Here is a 16,041-nt window from a genome sequence, read left to right as displayed (position 1 = left end):
AGACTTCCCTGCCTCAGAACTCTCTGAAGGTCTTTGCAGGGCTCCAGAATGCCGCAGAACCGAGCCTGGCCCTGCTGGGGCCTGCACAGGGGTCTGGTGACAGAGGTTCTTCCTGGGTCGCCTTGGAGGCAGGCAGCCTGTGACGCTCCCCGCTCACTGCTAGGCCAGAGAAGGACATCACTGAATCTAGACCAGGGTGTAGAACTCTACCTTCTGAGCTTAGCACCCTCACAGCTGCCTCCGTCAACCTCTCAGGCCTACGGGGACAGTGGCTTCCTTCCCTCTCGGTCCCCGCACCTCTGGGGACAGCTTTTGGTTACTGTGCTGATGACACTACTAGGTTAGCTGTCTCCATTCTACAAAATCCCCAAGGACAAGGGCTGCTCCCTCTTTGCATCCTTGGTGTTGGCTGAGTGGATGTCGGATGGATGTACGCACAGAGAGAGATGTGCATTGAGAGTATGGGTATGTGGAAGGTTGCTGGGTAGCTACGTGGGTCAGTGGATGGATGATCAGATGGATAGATGAGTGGGCACAGAGTTGAATAGATATGCAGATGGATGGACTGAGAGCTGAATGGACAAAGGGATGGCTGAAGTCTGCAGGAACGGGAAAGCAGATAACTGGCTGAACTGTGGAGTGGATGCACACAAAGATGGAGGAAAGGACACGCAGCTCACGCTGGACCAGCAGGTAAGATGTGGCTGGGGGCACCCGCATCCCCGCCAGAGCACCTGCATATGAGCACCAGCTCTGCTCTGGACTCCAGCTTCCTGCTAATCCAGAACCTTGGAGGCAGAGGTGAGGGCTCAAGCTATTGGGCCCTGCCACTCATGGGGGACACTCAGGTTGAGTTCCTGGCTGCTGGCTTCCACCTAGCCCTGTTCTGGCCATTGTGGGAATCTGGGAGCAAAGCAGCAGATAGGAGCTCTCTGCCTCTCTGCCTGAGTCTCTCAATAAATAAACATATAAATAAAAATTTTACAAGGTAGATGAGGGGCTGGCATTGTAGCTTAGCAGGTAAAGCAGCCACCTACAATGCTGGTATCCCATATGGGTGCCGGTTCATGTCCTGACTACACCACTTCCAATTCAGCTCCCTGCTATTGCACCTGGGAAAGCAACAGATGATAGTCCAAGCACCTGGGCCCCCAGCACCCATGAAGAGATCTGGAAGAAGCTTCAGCCTGGCCTAGCACTGATCTTTGTGGCCATCTGGGAAGTCAACCAGAAGATGGAGGATATCTCTCTGTCTTTCCCTCTCTCTCTGTAACTCTCTATAATGGTGACTTTCTAAATAAATAAATACATCTTTTTTAAGTGTATTTTTAAAAAGATGTATTTATTTATTTGAAAGGCAGAGCTACAGAGAGGCAGAAGCAGAGAGAGAGAGAGAGAGAGAGAGAGAGAGATCTTCCAACCTCTGGTTCACTCCCCACATGGCCACAATGGCCAGAGCTGTGTCAATCTGAAGCCAGGATCCAGGAGCTTCTTCTGGGTCTCCCATGTGGGGGCAGGGGCCCAAGGACTTGGGCCATCTTCTACTGCTTTCCCAGACCATAGCAGAGAGCTGGATCAGAAATGGAGCAGCCGGGACTTGAACTGGTGCCCATATGGGATGCTGGCATTGCAGGCAGCAGCTTTACCTGCTACGTCACAGTGCCAGCCCCAATAAATAAATCTTTAAAAAATATAAAAGTGGGTGAGTGAGCAAATCATGAATGAACAGGAGAGGGCCTGTTGGATGGGTGAGAGGATGAGTGGCAGGGAAGAGGTCACTCAGCTCCTCTGGACGCACAGTCCACAAGCGCTCACAGCCTGGACAAACTAAAGGGTGAAAAACCTTTTCATTCTGCCCTCCAGTCCACCCCTGCTGTGATCCCAGCTAGACATCTGACTGCTCTTACTCCCAACAGGAGCCCCACATGTGAATCTAGGACGTGGCCCCAGGGCACAGCACCCTTGTGCAATCTGGGGTCCTGACAGCCAAACCATCTTGTTCACCTCATCTCATGGCCCTGTATTGACAGATGGCACCAGGGGACGAACTGGAAACCTGGCCCTCGGAGGCCACTGGATCAAGTGCCCTTCTCAGAGCATAACCCTGCACCCCACAGGTCTGTTTGACCAGTTTTATTTCAGCAGAGGGGACACAGTACCCCTCGCCCACCTGCCACTGAAGGCCTCCAAACATACCCCAGATGGCTCTTGCGTGGGGATCAGCCACCCTGCTGGGGTCATCTGGCAGGTCCCCACGGATGCCTCTCTATCTGCCAGGCCGAAAGGCACTGGTCCTCAAAACGCTGTAGGTGGGTCCAGTGCTGTGGCATAGCAGGTTAAGCCTCCGCCTGCAGTGCCAGCAACCCATACAGGTGTCAGTTCAAGACCCAGCTGCTCCTCTTCAGATCCAGTTCCCCGCTAATGGCCTGGAAAAACAGTAGAAGATGGCCCAAGTAATTGGGCCCCTGCATGACCGCACGCCCTCTCTTCCCCTGCTCACTGACCCTACCCAGCCACACTGGATTCCCTTCAGTTCCTTCATGTGCCAAGCAGATTCCCACCACAGGGCCTTTGCACAGGCTGAGCCTGTGGCTACAAACTCTCTTCTGCCTAAACTTGCCTGAGCAGCTCCTTCCCACTGCCTAGCTTACAGATGAAATATGGCCTATTCAGGGTGGCCCTGTGTGGCCACTCTGAATCAACAGGTGCCCCTCCACCCATTTCTGTCATTACACATTTATGTATCTAGCTTGCCCCTCTACAGCCAGCACGTGTGCAGTAAGTATTTGCTCTCTGCTGCATGAATGCCACAGTCGGAGCCGAGACCCCCGCCAGACTGTCTGGGTTGCAGCTGGGGCTGAGCTGGGTCACGTGAAAAGACCTCCTTTGGCCTCAGTTCCCACATCTGCAAGATGGGGTCACGCCTGTGCCTGCCCCAAAGGGTCACCGTGTGGATGCGAGGAGAGAACAATAAGCCAGGGTGGGGGCTTCCCGCCCCACATGGGAGAAGGGGGTGGTGCAGAAAAGTGAGGAGACATCAAGCCCAGCGGCTGTTCCCCAGACCCAGCCCTGGCCTTTGCTCTCCGAAACCAGAGCGGAAATGTGCTACGAAAGGTAAAGGCTCACAATACTGAGCACCAGAAGTACAGAGTGGCTGGTGCTGGACTTGGCTGTTAAAAAAAAATCTAAAAAACTTTTTTAATAAAGCCTACAAGTCTATCTCCTTCCTTCTTTATCAACGACACGATTTATTGACCGGGGAGGCCATATTGACTAAATAAATCTTGATAATGACCACAGCAGCAATCAATACCTGCTTATTATCAGCCCAAGCTGAGAATTCCATCTTGCGGAACGCGGGCCCGACGACAGGGCGCGCCTCGTGGCTCCAGCACCAGGCGGGCCGGGGATGGATGGGCGGATGGCGTCCGTTCTCCAGGCCGAGATGGGAATCTTTCCCCGTCGTGAATAAAACTCCACCTGCCCCATGCTGCTCAGGCTCTGGGGCCTGGATTCAGCTCCATGGTCTAGCAAGATGTTTTAAGAAGCTTTCAAAAAAAAAAAAAAAACGAAAATCCAAGTATAGTGATTGTAGAGAAGGGCCAGGCATGGGGCCACCAGCCCTGGAAGGGAGCCTTTGGGCCACTAGTGGGATAAGGGCAGGACCAGGGCGGCCCACGGACCTGGGTCCTCTGTTTAAGCCCAGCCGCTGCCTCCTGCTGGCAATGTGGCCTTGGACGGAACCTTCTGTGCCTCCGTCTGTTCAGCTGTAAGATGGGAACACTCATGGTCTTCTCGTCCTAAGGAGATGCTCTCTGTGAGGGCGCTGCACTCCGTCTGGAACGGAACACGAGCTCAGCGCTGCTCACTGAGGCACTGCCAGGCCTGTGCAGGCCTCTCCAAGCACCTCCCTCTGACCCTCCAAAGCCTGCAGAAGCCACCACGCCTGACCTCCTGTCCTGGGCTTCTCGTGTGCAGCGGGGCCGCCTGGCTGTTGGCTAAGGAAGGCCCGTGGGGAAGAGTCCCCTGCTTGCGGGGTACAGAGTAGGCGCGTTCACCTGGCCGGAGTTCAGGTGAGCTCTCTCAACTCACCACAGCAGGCTCCACACAGCTCCACCTCCAAGCTGCCAGCGAGGCCCAGGCAGCAAGGACGATGGTGACAAAGGTAGCCACAGCCGCCCTGGGTCACAGCAGATGGCAGGTTCTCGACTGCACTCTTAGAGCCCTCCATGCCTTGCCTCATCGGATCCTCACGATGCCCCTAGGAGTGAGGCACTGTCTCTAATTCCCACCTTACAGACGAGGAAACGGAAGCCTGGGGAAGTCTAGCGGACTGCCCAAGACCTCGCCGTCAGGAGGCAGGTCTGCCTCAGGCTCGCAGCATCTCACCGGCTGCGCCAGGACGAATGCAGCTCAACAGGTAGTGTGCCCACACTGCAGAACACCGCTACCGCAGACGAAGCAATCACTCCCAGCAGCCGCCACGCGGGCCCGGCTCCCAGCATGCCAGGCCCCAGGCCCAGGGTACTCTCTGCTCCCTATGGCCCCGGAAGGAACAGCTTTCCGTGAGGAGACTTGAAACAGACTTGAAAAGTAAGTTTATTTTGGTGCAGAAAACTCTTCTAAGCCACACAATTTCTTCATAATTCGTTTTTTCCATGCATTTCCAACATCTTCTTGCATCAAAATAAACTTAGCTTATATTGCCATTTCCACAAACGTTTTGAAGACCTCTCCAACATCCAAAGCAGCAGAAACAGAGCCTTCCGAGGACAGGCACTCCTCTGGGCTGCCGGCGGCTGCACCCCCAGAGCCTCGGCAGCACCCACCTGGCTCCATGTCCGAGTGAATGAGCCGATTTCACTACCAGGGAGGCTCCGTTTTGGACAGAAAAGCAGGCCCAGGGAGGGTCCCTCAGCACAGGTGGGAGTCAGGGCTTAGATCCTGACCTAGGGGCCCACGTTTGACACAGTGGGCAAGGTGCTACTTGGGGCACCCACACCCAACACTGAAGGGCCTGGGCTTGAGTTCCAGCTCACCCCAACTCCAGCTCCCTGCCAGTGTATGCCCTGGTGGGCAGCAGGTGATGGCTTGAGTACTTGAGTCCCTGCCGCCCACTTGAGAGACCCGGATGGAGCTCCTGGCTCCTGGCTTCTGCCTGCCCCAGCCCCAGCTGTTGCTGCCAATTGAGGAGTAAACCAGAGGATGAAAGATCTCTCTCTTGCTCTCTCCCTCAAGCCCGTCTCTCAAGTAATTGAAAATAAATAAATATAAATTCAAAAATAATAACAAAAAAGATACAACTTGGCCTCTACCTGATTATGAACAGGGTGCTGGGCCCCTCCTCCGGATCCCTGCGCAGTACCCAGGGTCCTCTCTGACACCTGCTGTGCTGATCTGGTGGCCCTGAGAAGCAGGCACTGGAAGTGTCATCTGGTCTGAAAACACTCCCTGGCTGTGTCCCCCACGACAGCTGTCCCACAGGCTGCAGGGACTGGCTCTGAGCTCTCTGTGACTGCGGCCACCAAACCATCGCTAATGGCTTGCAGCCTGCCAGCAATTAATTAACGGATTTATTAATTAGGATGGGAGCCACCTCCCTGGCTGGAATTGGGGTCACCAGTTTCTAAAGCGAGACTGACAGAGCTAAAGATAAACCCTCATTCACCAAAGGCCTGAGGCCTGGGCCTGATTCTCAGCATGGGGTGAGGGACCTGGGAGCCAGGGATGGGTGAAGCTGCTGAGGGTCTGGGAGCCCCTAGGGGTACCTCCCAAGGTACGTCCAGGGCACCTGCCACCTCTTGCTGTGGCATGCACCTCTCCAGCATGGAAGTATTTACTGAGCACTTACTATGTCCTTGCCCTTCCCTGGGAGAGAAGCAGACGGTAAACCAAGGACTGAAGGAATACATACACAATATCCCATTAGCTACAGCAGGGGAAGGGGCAAGAGGGAGGCTATTCTGGAAGGAGAGGTCTGCGAGGGCCCTCTGAAGGGATGAGGACTGCAGAGAGTGGACACACTGAGGGAGGGGCAGTGGGGACGTCTAGGAGAGTGAGGCAGACAGGGGACGGTGAGTGCCAAGGCCTGGGGTGGGAATATGCTGGGTGTGTCTGAGGAACGGTGAGGAGGCCAGAGTGGCTTGAATGGAGACCTGGAATGGCATAAGACGAGAGGGACAGAGGCTGGGGGGTTGGTAGAGGGAGAGGACACCTAATCACACAGGACACAGGGGCCAGAGAAGGCCAGGCCGTCAAGAAGAAGGGCTGCTCAGAGCGACCGTTCCCCGACCGCTCCACAAAGGCATGAGGTGGGCCGCGAGCGCGCGTTTGCTAGGTGGCTCATGCAGAAGCCTGAACCTCATTCATCCTTGCTGTGGGAGAGTACAGCGCTCCGGAAAGCAGAACACAAGGCGGGGTTTTTATGGCAGACTTATCAGGGTCAATGCGTGTGCCCTGCGGAGTAAGCCGGAAGGAGAGGGGGAAGGAGAAGGGAGGCGGGGAGGGAGGGAGGAGGAGGGTGGGGAGGCTTCCAGATTGCGTGGAGCCAGCAGAGGGCCTGGGTCTGTCGCAGGATCCCCGCTGCACCCAGTCCCTGGCTGTGGCGGCTGTGGGTGAGTTTTGGGGTGCAGCCTCCGGGGCCAAGCAGTGCCTGCAGGAGAGGCTCTGAGACCCCTTCTCAGGTACGATTACCACGCACACCTTCCAGACGGGGAAACCAGGACCCAGGAGGGAATAACCAGCTCAAGGACACGCAGCTGGCAGGAAGCAGGGCTAGGATTTGGACCCCGGCTGCCCTGTGCACAGCCTTCGGACAGAATGGCAACGGGGGAAAGGCATTTCCCAACAGACCATGGGGTCCAGGCATCTCCTTAAGAGACACAAGCGACACTCCAAGCCTTTGTAGGCTTTGACGGTTTGCAGAGTGCCCACTGCCCACTGAGAGGGTATTCACTCGGAGCCGCACTCGCAACATCTCCAGCTGACACGTGTGGGAGCAAGGTGAGGATGGGTCTAGCAGCCTACTTAGAATCTTCCCCGGCCTCGGCACCTCCTTCACATCTTTGCACAATTCTGTCCAGCTCAGAGTCTGAGCACATGCTGTTCCTCTTGTGGGATGCTTGAGCTCTGGCTAAAAGCTCATTTCTTCCAGGAAGCCCCGCCTGAGGCCCACAATCACTCTGCCATACGTATCTCAGATTCGATTCCCAAGCTCACTGCACATCTGTGTCCAGTGACGGGAGCCGCAGTCCCTGCTGTCTGGACTCGGAGCCAGCTGGGACCTCACCCTCCCTGTTCACAGTGACATCTCCAACATCATATTTACATTATCCATTACATTTGCTATTATTTAGGAAATTATCAAATACTACCATGAGGGGTAATTATACATTTCTGGAGTAAAGAATAAGAGCAACTATTGGTAATTTTAGCATCATATTATACTTCTACGTGGGTACTTTAAAAAGTCCATAAAAAAATAAAATAAAAATAAAAAAAGGGAGCCGGTGCTGTGGTGTAGCAAGTAAAGCTGCTACTTGCAGTGCCAGCATCCCATATCGGCGCCAGTTCAAGTCCCAGCTGCTCCACTTCCGATACAGCTCTCTGCTGTGGCCTGGGAAAGCAGTGGGAGATGGCCCAAGCCTTGGGCCCCTGCACCCACTTGGGAGACCTGGAAGCTCCTGGCTCCTGGCTTTGGATCGGTGCAGTTCCAGCCATTGTGGTCAACTGGGGAGTAAACCAGTGGATGGAAGCCCTCTCTCTCTCTGCCTCTTCTTTTCTCCCTGTGTAACTCTTTCAAGTTATATATATATTTTTTTTTAAGTCCATGGAAAATGCATATTATTTAAAAAAGCATGGATTCAAATACAAGTTCTGCACACACACACAAAAGAACCTTACCTTTTAACCCCAACCTTCCATAGCTTTCTGAAGAGTGGCTACCACTGTTATCCCCACTTACCCAGGAGAAGCCTGAGGCTGAGCTGTTGACTGCAGCAAAGTCACACAGCTAGGAAGCGGCTGGGCTCCACCTGGCTCCAGAGTCAACTATACACCCTAGGGGCGCCTGGCTCTGCAGCCCACACCCAGACCCATCGTGAGGGGCGGGGGGTGCTCATCGGGGATCACAGCACCCCCAGTAAGGGTCCCCTGCAGCACCACCTCTGAACAACTGACCCAATCAGGGAAGTGGAAGTCTGCTCCGGCCGGGCAGCCCTGCTGACCCTTGCGGTCTCCCCGTCCACAGCACCCCCTCCAAACAGGCGGCTAGACAAGTCAGTTGACCGTAATGGTTCCCGAGGAGCCACTCAGCCCATCCGGCTGCGGCGGCACGCCGAGTCTTAAGCACTGCTGGGCTCCGGGTGGCTTGGGCAGAGGACCAGCTCAGGCCAGAGAGGGTAAAGAATTGATTTTTTTTTCTGTTTTTCTTTCTTTTTAATGACAAAAGTGTATCTGGGAACTGTTGTCTCACTGGGTCAAACTGAAGGATGACAGGGGGACAGGTTCACTCTTGGTGGGGGGGGGGGGTTACTAGGCTACTGGGGAGAAGCAGAGACAGCAAGGGTATGTCCTCCCAACCACATCTCTTCATGGAACTGGTTGGGGCCTTTCGATTTTTCTGGAACTCCAACCTCTTCTGCCACTAGGTACTCAGAGAGAGGCAGCTTGACAGCTTCAGAGAAAGAGTTGGGACCCCACAGCTGGGCCTCCGTGTGGGCTGCTCCCTCTCTTTGGAACGCCCTTGCCACTCTCTAGAGGTCTTGATTTGAATCTCTAGACTTCCCAGGTAAAATCTCTCATGTTTTAAATATTGACAACTTTTACAAAAATACTTTTTAAATATTGCACTAATCTAGACAGACATACCCATGGGTCAGACAAAGCTCTACAACTTCTGTGGTCAGAGTTCCAAAAACCTAAGTCATAACCATGAGTGATGCATTAACACACGTAAGCACTAGCGCAGCGAGGGAGAGCAGCAAACCTGCCCAGAGTCTCGGAAACCTCCTGCATGGCCAGGGAGGCCCAGCTGCTGCCGCTTCTTGGTCTTTCTCACCCTCCTCACACTCTCTCTCTCTCATAAAGATTTATTTATTTATTTGCTCATTTATTTATTTATTTACTGACTTATTTAAAAGGAAGAGAAACAGAGAGAGAGAAACACAGAGATCTTTGGGTTCAGTCCCCAAATGACTACAATAGCCAGGGCTGGGCTAGGCTAAAGCCAGGAGCCAGGAGCTTCATGCAGGTCTTCCATGTTTACGGCAAGGACTCGGGTCCTTGGGCCATCTTCTGCTGCCTTCCCAGGCACATCAGCAAGATGCAAAGTGGGAAGCAGAGCAGCCAAGACTGACACCAGCACTCCAAGGGAGGCTGCTGCACCAAGCACCACATGCCAGCCCACCCTGTCTCACTGACACCAAGAAGGAAGGTACTGCCACACACCATGCTAAACGTGTTCATGTTCAAAGTGGTTTAACCTTCCTGAACAACCTAGAAGGTGGAGACTGTCACCAGTCCCACTTAAAGACGAGGCAGGCAGTGTTCGGAGAGGTTCGGGGACACCTGGCAGGTGCCAGAGCGGGAAGCCAGGCAGGGCCCTCGCCGTCCTGGCTCTTCGGTCAAGAACAAGTTTCTGCAACTGAGCTCAAGCCACCTTAATATTTGTACTGAACAGAGGACGACACGGCATGGATGACAACCGTCACATCCACCAGTGAAAGAGGTAGCAAACCACGGCCCTTGGGCCAAATCCAGACCTCTTTTTGTTTCTGCAAAGAAAGTTTCATTGGAACCCAGCCACACCTACTCATCCTTGCCTGTCCAGGGGTGCCTCTGAGACACAACAGCAGAGCGGGATGACCCACAAAGCCTAGGCACTCTAGAAAAACAGGGTGCCTTGGCCAAGAAGGGCCCAGAGTCACCTGAGTGTCCGGGGAGGCACCACCCCCTCGGGAGGGCTCTGAGCGCCAGCCGCCAGGAAACACGGCAATGGCCTTCAAGACGTGTGAGTACCAAAGTGGGGAGGGAGCCAGGGAAGCTTCCCCAGCTTTCTTAGGGCTGAGCAGCCACGACAGGTGGGCTCAGATGGGAGGAACTGGGCCACTGGCCAGGAAGACCTGGAGGAAAAGCAGCCCGGGCCCCGAGGTGGCGATGTGCCCGTGTGTCTGAGCAAAGGAGAGAAGGCTGCGCGGCTGGAGCAGGGGGAGACTGGCTGGCGAAGGAGCCAGAAAAATGACAGGCACGCAGGTCAAATGGGAATGGTCGGGGCAGAGGCATCCAGTTTTAGTCTGGGACAGAAAGCTATCGTCCACATCTTGCGAACCACAATCCGCTATGAGCCAGTTTTGTTTGCTTGTGAGTCGCTTCTGGAAGCTTGAAAAATAAGTAATCTCAGGGCGGGCGTCTGGTGCAGCAATGAGGTCGCGTCCTGGGACTCCTGAATTCCCTATCAGAGCGCCCGGTTCCAGCCCCGGCTGCTCTACTCCCATCCAGTTTCTGCTGGTGAGCACCTGAGAGGTGGCAGGTGACGGCTAACAGACACGAGAGATCTGGATGGAGTTCCCAGCTCCCGGCTTTGGCCCAACCCAGCCCTGATGTTGTGGAGTAAACCATTTGAGGAGTAAACCAGTGGATGGGAGATTTTTGCTGTCCCTGACTACCTCTCAAAGGAAGGAAAAAAGGAAGAGAAAACAAAAAGAAGAAACCAAGTAACTACATTCTGGACATAATTTCTTGTCTCATGAAAAAAAGACACCTGCTTAAAAGGCCAGCGCCCCTCCCCCCACCGGCCCCCCCAATCATGTGGAAGGCAGGGTTGTCCCAAGGTCACTAGAAGACAGCACCTGGAACTGGCCTACAAGGTACCCCAGCGTCCCTCACTTTTACTACAGCCTGGGATATGTCAGGCAAGGTGACGGACTAAGACACAAGAGACCTGAGCCACGGGCTGTCTCCCTGGAGTGCGGGAGGCCACAGGACACAGTGCTTGGGGTCCTGCCCGCTTCCACACAGCTCCATCTTCCCTGACACCCTGACACAGCCTCTGCCATAAATAAAGAGCAATCTCCCTGGGGAGGGGCATCCACCAGATGACTGGGCCCCAACTCCCAAGGCTAGGAACAAAGGCAGGAACCGCCTTGGAACCTCTGCCAGGCAGGGCCTCGGAATCAGATAACCAGGAAGCCGCCGGAAATGCAGCCCCTTCCGAAAGCGGCACAGAAAACCACAGTGTCTGGGCAGCCCCAATCACCATCAGCCAGGACCAAATTTAGCACCAACCAAGGTGCTCACGTTTGAAACCCCATCTGCCTCAAGAAAGGTTACTGCAAAGGAATGTCAAGTCTGAAGACAGAATTCTCTTTTTAACAGGAGGGTTTTTAAAAATAAGAAAAAAGAAAGAAAAGGAGGGGGGGACCACCAGCAGAATCAGAAAAGCTGTTCCCTGGAGTCAAAATAGCACGGCGCTCATCTGAAATAACCCGCCGAGACGCCAGCTCGCTTCTTTAGGCTTGTCCGTGGCTTCTCAATTTTCTACAGAGAATTCAGGTTCTAATAAGAGAAATTTCAAGACTGCCAGCAGCAAACTCGGTGAAGGAAAAAGCAGTGCCCGTTTTTCTTCCAGCACTCAGAGAGACAGCTAGCTCATCCACGGGAAGAATTTCTGGTGGGGTTGAGAAACCAGGATTTGGGGATGCCCAGAAAAGACTGCTGGGTTCTTCCTGTAAACACCCACACCTGTTCCAGCTCCTGCTGGGTGTGGATCCTAAGGCAGTGGAGAGGCAGATGGAATGGGGTCACCCACAAGCTGGACTTGTAGGAGAACCCAGGGATGAGGACAAGTGCGTGGTCTTATTCACAGAGAAGCTACTAGAAATCTCCACCCTGCCCTCTCCCCTCCCACAGGCCACCCATCTCAAAGGCTGGGGCCTCGCCAAGCCTTGGCGGCTCAGGCACCCACCCCGGCAGCGATTCTATTACAGCGAAGTTTCCAAAGTTAGGAATCCGCTAACAGGGCTGATAGCTTATTTACTGCTGTCATCTATAGAAAGAGGAATTTTGACACATTGTTAAATGATAGCACATTTAGGTAAGTCAAGCTGTCAGAGGCTCTAATGGATGTCTAAACTCTCTGTGGCTGATATGTAAAATTTATGCACTTCAGAATATCATAAGGTTATAATATTTTAATCACATCCACGCTCTTTTCTAAACTTTGAGCAGGGAAAAACATTCCATCAAGCACCACCTTGCCCCCTGCACCAAGAGACTGAACCGTTCCGGAAGTTTCTTGAAACTCCCTGGCGGAGCCCAGCCTCTCCCGCTGACCCGGCCGAGCCCCGTCCCTAACTGCTGTCTCCGGCAGAACTCGCCTCTCCCTCTACCACTCACGCTCTGGTCTCTTCAGCCAAGCGCCCTGCATCGTCCAAAACACAGCTGTGCACTTGGACCGAGCGCCCTCATTCGGACCGGGTGCCCTCAGTCCTTGTTAGCTTAATTAACCCTCTTTGTAGTGGGGGAGAAAAAAGCCTGGGAGACTGGATCGTTTAAAAAAAGTGGAAAGTACAGCAGAAAAAGAAAATCATAAAGGTATGAATCTGGTTACGACGATTATACACAGAAAAGCCATAAAAAAATACTGCATTAGTAATGTTCACCATAAAGCAATCTTATAACCAAATGAAATATGCCCAGCATTATCTTCGGATGGAATTTGATTTCTTCTCGTTTCCTGAGCTTCTAGCAGAAGAGGAGAAAAAGGAAGGCGAGGCAGTGGCCGGGGGGCTGGAGTGGGGGCCACAGGGCAGCCCCCCGGCCGTCAGCCCTCCAGCCCTCCAGCCCTCCGGTCCTGAATGGGGGCTGACTTGCATCCTCGGGAAACAGCCCTGCTGTGCTCAGAGCACACGCTGGAGCAACCAGAGCAGGACGGCGTCCTCACTGCAAAAACCAGAGACTTCTGAGGGCTCCCGCCAGGCTGGCACAAGGTCACCTTTCTCGCCACGATTGGAGTGGCAGCAGCAGAATGGTATGGCCTAGGGACAGCGGGCTGCCTGTGCTGCCTTGGTCACTTTAACGCTCAGCAACCAGGCTGTGAGAAACCATTCAACCCGAACAGCCCGAATGGAAGCCACGCACCCCCACACAGGCAGCTCAGCTGCCCGGGACCAGCAGGCCCAAAGCTGCCGATGGCTCAGGCCCTGGGGTGGGCACCTGCCTCTCCGGTAGTTTCCCTTTCTGGTTATCTCCCCTAACAGAGGAACGTGGGGAGGAAAAGCGAAAGTGCAGTGTGGTGGAGGAGTCATTAGCATCAAGGACCGGAAAAGATCCCAGGGCACAGAACTCGTCTCCAACAAAAATGCCAACGGTGCAGACAGGGGAATGGGGGAGCTGAGGGCACATGGGCAGGGGGTGCAGCCCAAGACTTCAGGCCTGGGAGGGGGACGGTGGCAGCTGTGTGGGCCTGAATGCCTGCACGCCGCCGCCACAGCCACGTCTATTTCTCTGCTCTCTGTGTGTGCAGCCTTTCAAACTCCCTCAGGGACACCCCCTCCACTTAATATCGATGTAAATGAGCTCACCCCCTTCCCTGAGAGCCTCCTCATTTTGTGCCAGACATACTGCCATTGTCTTAATGAGCAGACCCACCACCACCACCGTCGGCCCCCTGTAGGGGGAAGAGGCCTTGGCCCTGGGCCCCCATCACTGGGACCGGCCACTCCACCACCCCCACCTTCAGCCTCTCCGGTCTAAATCTGCTTTTCCATCTCTGCTTCAGTAAGGCCCTAACAAAGGGTTCCTGCCTCCGGGAGTCCAGCTGGAATCGGATTTGGGTGACCTCAACGGCTCCACAAAAGACCCTGAGGTTCCAACGCCCCCAGCTCAGAAATCAGCCCCCTGGGGCGCCGCACCCAGCCCAGCCACTACCTCACAGCAGCCGGAGCTGCCCGGATGGAAACGAGTTATCTAAATGAAAATTGTGTTAAGGGACATTCCCCGGCCGACCGGGAGCAAATACCAGCGCTGTAAATCTCTCTGCAGAAATTTTCTCCAGCCCAGAATAACAATAGGACCAAGCAAAGGGCTCTCCCAGCCCGGCTGGTTCCTCTCCTCTTGTCTGCCACGTTCTTGTCATTCCTTATGTTACAGAACATCAATCATAAATAAAGACGCTGTCCCCCAGCCGTGCTCCGGTCTCATTTACAAACATTAGCAGGGAATACGATTACCATTGGCCTTCGTGCCAAGCCCAATGTGGCTGCCCAACTCTCTCTCTCTCTCTCTCCCTCTCTCCCCCTCCCTCTCTCTCACCCCCCACCCCCACCACAACCCCCACTCTCACAGAAATGCCACTTTAGCATCCTTTAAATGGGCAAGCACAGCTCACAGCCTGCCGGCCACCAAACTGTAGCCCCAACTCCAGGGAGGACCTGGAACTGCAGGGCACTGGCAGCCACTGGCTGCATGGCTGAGTGCCCCGATTTCCTCTCCAGCTCAGTGGCTTTGGGGGAGGAGGGGAACAGGAATGGGGGGTTAGGGATGAGGGCTACTGGAAAGGGGCAAAGAGAAGGGGGGTGTGCTAGAACCACTTATCAGAATAAACTTGAGGAGATTTGCAGGTGGGGTTTTTTTAAGTGGGTCTCTTTATCCCCGACTGATGTTCTCTGTCCTCAGCGATGACACGGCCCAGGCAGGATGCTCTAATCGCCCCGATATCCACATCATTTCTCCACCCCTATTCCTGCCACACTGGCAGCCACTTTGCCAGACTCCAGGGCTTGGGGGCTTGTCCGGGGCTCCTGGGCACTCCAGCAAAGATCAGAAGCTGGCGTGTGCACCAGAACCCGGAGATCCCACCCCCGACTTCTAGAATCTGGGCAGAGAATACCCCAAAGCTGGGGGAGACACAGAGACTCCTGGGAAGAGCCAGTGAAGAGAAAGTGCCGTCGGGGTGGAGAGAGGAAGAGGCAAGAAGGCGGGAGAACAGGGAGAGGAGAGAAGCAGGGGGCAGCGGGCAGGGACGAGGAGGCAGAACAGAGCGAGGGAATCTCTCCTTTAAAAGTTCCCATGGGCCCGAGAGCCCGCAGTCACCTGCTCGGTGCTGCTCCAGGCTCCGCACGGGCCCGGGATGCAGAAGCGCAAACTTGCGCGCGCCCGGGGCCCGGTGCCGGCGCTGCCGCCCGCCTGCATCTAGACTCGGGAAGGGATGGGAAGGGGGAAAGACAAGAAGAAGAGACGAACCCCGAGACCCCTGCCCGAAGAGGAAAGGTCTCTCAGTGCAGGCGGCCAGTCCAGCGGCGGCGGCGGCAGCGGCGGCAGCTCGGTGACGGCGGTGGCCCCCGGGTGGCGGCGCGTCCGGGCTGCGCAGCCAGGCGGGCGGCGGCGGCGGCAGAGGTGCCGGCGAGCGGCGGGGCGCGGAGCCGCCTCCTCGCCAACCCTGGCTGCCTCCTCCTCCTCCTCCTCCTCCTCTCTCCTCCTCCTCCCTGCCCGCTAGCTCCCTCCCTCCCTAGCCTGAGCCCCAGCCAGGCGCGGACAGGCACGCGGTGCGCTCCTCGGCCTCCCCCCGGCGCAGCGAAGTTGGGAGGCGCGTAAAGTGTGGCATGAGGGGGCCCCGGGGGTCCCGCCCGCACCCTCGGCCCCGGGGCCGTAGTGCCTTCCTTCCTCGCGCCTCGCCTGCCGGCTCACTGCCCCGGCCGCGGGCTCACTAGCGCTTCTCCATGGTCGCGGCGGCTAATCGATGATTGAACCGAACAAAGAGCAGCGGCGAGATCAATTCCTAATACCTATCGATGGGCAGCGGGCAGCCGAGCTCTGGCGAGCCCCGGCAGCCGCCGCCCGCCGCCCCAGGACGCCCGCTTGCCCGCCCGGGGACCTCCCCAATGCGCCCAGGGCGCGCCCCGGGGCTCCCCACGGCTGCGCGGCCGGCGCTGCCCGCACTAACCTGGAGTCGCCGTAGATCAAATCGCTTCCAATATTGAAACATCGATCCCACATTGGCGGCCATCTTGGGGGCTATTCGAGACGCACACACACAAGAGTTTG

General features: G+C 55.5%; 1 protein-coding gene across 1 annotated transcript in view; it reads right to left on the bottom strand.

Moving 5' to 3' along the window:
• CUX2 (cut like homeobox 2) overlaps window positions 1–15,718 on the bottom strand; it is a 254,319-nt gene extending 238,601 nt beyond the window's left edge. Inside the window, 2 exon segments of the mRNA XM_062182840.1 lie at window positions 15,241–15,359; window positions 15,709–15,718. Of these exon segments, the coding sequence (XP_062038824.1) occupies window positions 15,241–15,359; window positions 15,709–15,718 (129 nt within the window).
• Between the last annotated feature and the right edge of the window lie 323 nt (window positions 15,719–16,041).

Source organism: Lepus europaeus, chromosome 23 (assembly GCF_033115175.1).
Source record: "Lepus europaeus isolate LE1 chromosome 23, mLepTim1.pri, whole genome shotgun sequence".
In the NCBI taxonomy this organism is placed as follows: Eukaryota; Metazoa; Chordata; class Mammalia; order Lagomorpha; family Leporidae; genus Lepus; species Lepus europaeus.
The sequence above is the reverse complement of the archived record's forward strand: the minus strand, read 5'-3'. Positions and strand labels throughout refer to the sequence as shown.